The sequence below is a fragment of the Arachis ipaensis genome, chromosome B09, assembly GCF_000816755.2.
Source record: "Arachis ipaensis cultivar K30076 chromosome B09, Araip1.1, whole genome shotgun sequence".
Classification (NCBI taxonomy): Eukaryota; Viridiplantae; Streptophyta; class Magnoliopsida; order Fabales; family Fabaceae; genus Arachis; species Arachis ipaensis.
Genome location: NC_029793.2, coordinates 115,604,021 through 115,610,784, shown reverse-complemented (window position 1 = coordinate 115,610,784; position 6,764 = coordinate 115,604,021). Strand labels below are relative to the sequence as shown.

The 6,764-nt window shown below is 35.0% G+C and overlaps 1 protein-coding gene across 1 annotated transcript; it reads right to left on the bottom strand.

The window, feature by feature from the left end:
* Nucleotides 2,260–4,757, bottom strand: LOC110267232. The gene is made up of 2 exons (XM_021112409.1): nucleotides 3,900–4,757; nucleotides 2,260–2,910 (listed from the first exon to the last, which is right to left on the bottom strand). Exons 1-2 carry the CDS (start codon nucleotides 3,968–3,970, stop codon nucleotides 2,652–2,654), a joined length of 330 nt encoding a protein of 109 aa, XP_020968068.1. The 5' UTR covers nucleotides 3,971–4,757; the 3' UTR covers nucleotides 2,260–2,651.

Below are 6,764 nucleotides of genomic sequence, written 5' to 3'. Positions count from 1 at the left end.
ATTAGGATATGACTAGGATTATTAATTTTGATCTTATCTATTTTTATCTTAGGTAATTATCCATAAGCATTAAGATAAGATCAACTGATCAACTAGTAGGATACGATTATAAAGTGACTAAGTATATTAATGACACTCTTATCCACTCTTGATCTCATTAATGAAGTACATCCACCACTTCATTGATTACTTATCATACTACATTAACCAAACTTAGAGAGAGAGAGAGAGGGAGAGGGAGAGGGAGAGGGAGAGAGAGAGAGAGAGAGAGGTCTTGAAAGAAGAAAAGTGTGAGTATTTGTGTTGATTCCATAAAGTTTCACTTCATTAATTCAAGGAGTATCCTATCAATCCTTCAAGCATCAAGTTTCCTAGTTCCTTTCTGTATTTTTCTTCTTTCTCCTTCAAAAATTCAGCAAGGTAATGTACATAAACCACCCTTATTTTCTCTCCTCTCTTTTCGGTTTTGAGGAGTCTCCATGAGAGATCATCTTGTTCTCTTTTTGGTTTATATAATCACCCTTAGGAATCACAAGGAGCACGATTGAAGGCTAGTATTTCAAGCAAAAGAAAGTTGCATCTCATCTCCAATAGTTGCTCCTAACTCTCAGCCATAAGCATTGATTTTTCATTAATTATCAAGTTGCTTTTGTTTAGGAGATATAGTATCTCTAACATGTTTACGAGTGAACATGAAGGCTAAGATAAAGGTGATAATGCTTGTTCAATGGCCACCCAGTAGTGCAGAGTTCTAGACCGCCTAACTAGAAATGTGGGGACACCCACATAATGTCGAGCCATTTTACAATTCGAAGAAACATCTAACACGGCGATCAGATGTTTGTTTTTGTATTTGACATGACGATCAAATACCTTTATATAATTATGATGAGGTGCATCGGATGAAAAATCATATCTGGAACTTATGTCCAGGTAATGTCTATAAGAACTGGAAGTTAATAGCTGATTAAAATAAAATAAAATAAAATAATAATTTGATTGTTCGAAATAGGTTTGAAAATTTAGAAGTATTAATTAGAAATTTTAAAGGTAAGATTTGAATTCAGTAGATTTTTTCGAGTGAAAAAATATAATCTTTTATGAAAAATTGCGTAAAAATGCGTATCGGTAAATTAGCTTGCAGTACCGGCTTAAGTCTGTCCGGTACTGCGAGTGAAAAAAAACCGCAGAAAAACTTAGAAAAATATTTAGAATTAAAAACTGAGTGCTAATTCTAGAGGTTTTGGTCTAAAGTTGGACCAAACAAACCAAAAATGCTAAACGATTGGACCGGACCCAAGTTGGGCCCAATCCCAACATATAAATGCACTTAAATGAAGCCAATTCAGCCTCATTCATCACATAAACATAAAAACACAGCAGCTGAGTTGAAAGGAGAGGAAGAAGAGCCATTATTCATCTTTTTCTTCATTTGCTCATAACTTGAGATATGGTGCTCCGATTTGCGTGCCGTTTGCAGCCACGCAAAACTCTTGCAAGTTCGTCATTTCTATCTTAACAAAGTGGTAAGAAACTTTCATTTTCTTGCCCAGTTCTCTACCCTAATAGTTTCAAAATTTTGGGTTTAGTTATTGAGTAGATTTTGTGATTTTGGTTATTTATGGGTGATCTAACATTGGATTATTGTTGGATTTTGCCCTAAATACCAATGCGTAAGGTAAGTCACTTTGAAACCCTTGTGGTTTGGTGTATTTGTGAGCCCTAGTTATTAATTATGGTAAATTGACTAATTATGGTAAATTGAATGTGTATAGCTTGAATTCCTATGATTGGTGTGAAGTTGGTGGTATTGGAATTGAACTTTTGGTGGTTGAGCTTCATTGAGCTTATTTGGAAGTCAATTTCGGTGTTTTAAGTTGTGTGAAAATCGGCTAAAGTATGGTTTCAGTTTTTTTTAGTTAATATGTAATGTTTCGTGAAATTTAGGCTAATAAATCTTAAGATAGGATTAAATTGAATAAATGGTTGATTGAATTGTGTTTGTGGTATGCGAATTTGATGAAGATTGAATAATTTGTATGAATTGGAGCATGATTATGATGATATGTTGATAAAATTTGGCAAGGAAGAATTCAAAGCAACAACAGTTATAATAAAAATAAAGCTTTTCATATCAACATTAATATTATATCCATTCAATTTTCATAATATTGATACTATTGCAAGATACTACAGTGAGTTGCAAGTAACTGGGGAGAAAATTACATGGAAGAAAAGAAATAAAACATGTAAATGCAATATTAAAAATCATAAATATGAATGTTTTCTTAATATACAACCCATATAAATTAGAATAGAACAAAATCTATGCAAAATATTATACCTTCAACCTTACTATGAATGAATTGGCATAATAACAACAACATTACACTATTCAATTTCAGTCCATTTCTTTACCTAAATCTAATTTTAGATAAATTTAAGAAGCAATAATATATCAAATCGAAACTACAATGTACACAATAACTGAATATACTAACTACCAAAACATAAAAGCATGTGTGGTAATGGATTATGAATGGAACATTATAACTGAAATTGATAGTGAAAACCATAGATCCATGCCGAAATCAACAAGAGTGAATGAAAAAACAACACAAAAACTTGAAAGTAAACAAAGAGAGCAAATGTCAGAGAGGAAGAAAACAAAGATTGTGACCAACGTCGTCGAGAAGTGCAGCGCCGTAGAGGAGCATAATCATCGAGAAGTGCAACACCATGGAGGACCAGATTCGTCGAAAAGCATAGCGCCGTAGAGGACCAGAATCGTTGAGAAGCTTAGCACTGTAGAGGACCAGCGTTGTCGAGAAGTGCAATGCCGTGGAGGACCAGCGTCGTCGAGAAGCACAGTGCCATAGAGAACCACTGTCGTTGAGCTGCTCACCGTTACTGGACAAAGGGGTTGGAATTTTGGAATTTCAGAATTTGAATGGATTAGAGATTTCAATGGGTTTTGGTTCTAAAAACCTATTTCAAATCTTTTTGTCTTTTTTTTTTTTTAAGTTATCTGGAGGTAAAGAAATAAAATGAGGGAATATGATCAAAATTTTTTTCTTAATTTTTAGCTATGAACACAACTAAAAAATGGATTAATACAGACAGATTTAGATACAGATTTAGTCTTTATTATAGACAGATTTTTGGTTACCGACAGATTTTGTCCCTCTGTAAAAACCTCGTCGGAAATTATTTACTGATGGATTTTTTTTCCGTCGGAAAATTACCGACAGATTTTTATCAGTTACCGACGAATTTTTCCTCTGTAAATTCTCCATCCATTTCCCTGGAATTCCATCGGTAATTACAGATGGATTTTCTGACGAATTTTTCGTCTGTAAATAATACAGACAAAAAATCCGTCTGTAAATCCGTCAGTGAGGTAAAATAGAATTTTTTTTTAGATTTTTCCAATTACAAAATAAACAAATTCATCGTATTATCAAATTAAAAGAAAAGTACTATAAACAAGCAAGTCAATATAATTCAAAACATAAACAAAGTGTATTGATCATCAAGACATCAACTATAATTCCTAGTATATTGTTCAACCATACTAAAACTATCAGTTATATCTTCATTGTCATCTTCATCCTCATCATCATCATAGTCCTCATCCGAAGAGATTGAGGATGGTGGTGGTGGTGGTGGTAGTGGAACTGTACTAGAACTACTTGACGCTCTAACCTTCTCATAATAGCTAACATAAGCCTCATTCCATCTCTTCTGTTTCAGCTTTTCCTTCTTGGCCTTTACAATTGCCCGTTCCAAATTTTCTATAAATCCAACTAACAATCAACTATCAACTATCAACTATCAACTATTAACTAATCACCTACTATATTTCAATCCAAAATAATTTTATTCAATCCAACACTTACCTTCCACTCCTTAAACCAAAGTTTCTTTGTCGGAAGAGGGACATCTCCAAACTTTTTGTACGGTTTATCATATCGGTTCTTGATAATCTCTGTAATCTTCTGAGAACCAGCAGGAAAAGGTAACCAACTGATAATTTTATAAAGAATTGACAAGTTAGGAAACTAAAAAAATAGTTTTAAGTCATTAGCACTTTAATCTAAAATTAAAATATAGTAGTAAACACATATCTTAGTTATGGAGAGATCCAAATTTTAGTTATGGAGAGATCCAGTGTATGAAGAACTCTGCACAAAACATCAATCCATAAACTTCAATGTACACAGTACTTTGTTGTAGTTATATAAAGTCTGAAGTACCATAGAGCCTCTCATAACTTGCAAAATCTCCAGAGTGTGGCCTTGATAAGTACATCATAGTTTTGTTTACCAGAGGAAGTGGCGCGCCATCTTTTCTTGCTCCAAGCACCTTTTGGCTGTTCAAGTCGAAACAAAGTACATGGCACATGTTAGATCCATCCAAAACATGACACTTAAAAGCCGAAGGCCGGAGATACAAGAAGAAAACTAGCTATGGATGCACCGGCAATTTTGCCACATTATGCACTACTTCTACTGACTACACTACTTAGAAGAACACAAGTCTAAAGTATGTGAAATATTGAGTGTGCATATCCTTTTGGTTCCATTTTATGATTTGGTGTTAGGATAAGAATCATCAGAATCCAAAACACCACAAAAGTTTTAGGAAGCATGACCACTTCTAAGCATATGGAATTATGAATAACTTGTTTGTTTCTGTTCACTAAGATAATTCAAGAGACAGAGACTTTAGTTTGTTTCTGTTCACTAAGACCACAATTATGAATATGGTGACTTTCGTTTTATACTGACATTTACTTTATTATCCTTGATTCTTAGAGTGACTCTTATTCTAACCTGTAAACTAGTTTGTAGCATATTGGGCCAGCTCTCTATTTACATCTCAATAATCGTGAAATATTCAGATTTTATTGAGGATCCAGGTTTCAAAATGTTTCATTCATTCACTCATTACCAAATATTCAGATATCTAAAGTGTTAAGTAACAAATCAGAGCAGCAATGTGTGTATTGATGAAGTAAATATTAATTGTTACTAGAATTAATAATTAAATATTAAATAAAGTAAATTTAAATTTTTTTTTGGTTCTCTAACATTATCAGAGTAATACAGTGGATACTAGGGAAAATTAAAATTGATGCTTTCATATTAATTATTAATTATTACCAGAGCTGTGTAGTATTGTGTGGGCAACTGTATTCGTTTCCACGAGCCATCCAAAGTACAAGAAGAGAGTGCAACAAAATACCAAAACAAGCTAAGTTAGAGCCACAACCACAAGAAATTAAAGCATTATGGTTGGTAGCATAGCATACCGTAGCTGGCTCCAGGAGACAACCCACGAGGTTGAATATATCACTGCATAGGCCATAGCATATACGTATATTAATATCCAAATTGTTTAATTAACAAACCAACAATAATGATGGAATCAAATTAAACTAGTGATTAGGATTTATAAATTAGTATAAAAGAAAAAAATGTAAAGAATCTTGCTTGAGACTTCCATTGTAAAGAATGTGATGAATTATGCATAAAATGAATGGAATTTTTATACTATTCCTTAAATGAAGGCATAAAAGGGTACTAGATAGAACTTCAAAGATAAACTGACACCAGAAATTTTTATTTTTTGTTCAAATTCAAGCATAGTGGTGGAATAGATAGACCAAGATTCTGACTGCTGAGTTCCACACATAAATTCTGAGCCTGGTGTCACGGAGGATTTTAGAAGGTTAGATTTAACAGTGTGTGAATCATTTGTAACCAACACTTGAGTAATAAAGTGTTCTTTCCACCAAAGCTTCCTTTCTCTTGTGTTCTCTTGTGTTCTTAGCTTTCTTGCTAAGTATTGAGGGTTAGGCTGACTTGGTCTTAGCTCAAGAGGTTGAGTAAGTCCGAGTGCCGGCACGGTAGCGTTGGAGTGTGTCCAAGGCCGTGACAATTTGGTATCCGACCAAGGTTCGAGAGGGAGCACAAGTCGCTTGTGGGAATGGCTTCTAGTATCACCATGGAGCATGTTGAGTCTCAAAGGGGAAGGGATACTATTCTTTCTCAATGGGGAGGCAAGAAGGTCCGTTCTTCAAGTGAGCCTAGAGGTAAGGACTCTAACTTCTTAGAAGAAAGAGTTTCTATGTTGGAAAATGTTCTATCCTCTATGGATGAGCGCTTCCAAAGGATAGAACATGACAAGGAGACCCTCGAGGCTCACGTGTTAGGAGAACTAGATGCTTTCAAAGAAAGCATGCTCCAAATCGAAGAGAAGATTGAGAATTCCTTAAAGCTATTTGAGGAAGTTCGAGTTTGGTTCGAGGAGGCGAAATCTCGACCAACCATTATAAGGGAGACGACAAAGATTGATCTCCCCAAGCCAAAGGAGTTCAAGGGCGTAAGGGACGCTCGCGAGGTGGAGAACTTCCTATGGCAAATGGAGAGGTACTTCGAAGGCCAAGGGGTGGTCGAAGAAGCAATAAAGGTACGCACTGCAGCTCTCTACCTTTCTGATAATGCTACTTTGTGGTGGAGAAGAAAGTGCGTAGATATGGAAAAGGGCACTTGCAACATAGCCACATGGGAAGATTTCAAAAGGGAATTGAAAAGACAATTCTTCCCTGAGAATGTGGTTTATGAAGCAAGGAAGAAGTTGAGGGAGTTGAAGCACAAGAGTACGATTAGCGACTACGTAAAGGAGTTTACTACTCTCACGCTTCAAATCCCCAACTTAGCATCAGAGGATGCATTGTTCTTCTTCATTGATGGACTCCA

What these genes read in the sequence shown, in the direction of transcription:
- LOC110267232 (XM_021112409.1), bottom strand. Translation starts at nt 3,970, where the DNA reads ATGATAAACCGTACAAAAAGTTTGGAGATGTCCCTCTTCCGACAAAGA. An exon ending in TTTGGTTTAAGGAGTGGAAG is followed by an intron (nt 2,911 to 3,899) that starts GTAAGTGTTGGA and finishes CCCTTTGTCCAG; the next exon opens with TAACGGTGAGCAGCTCAACG.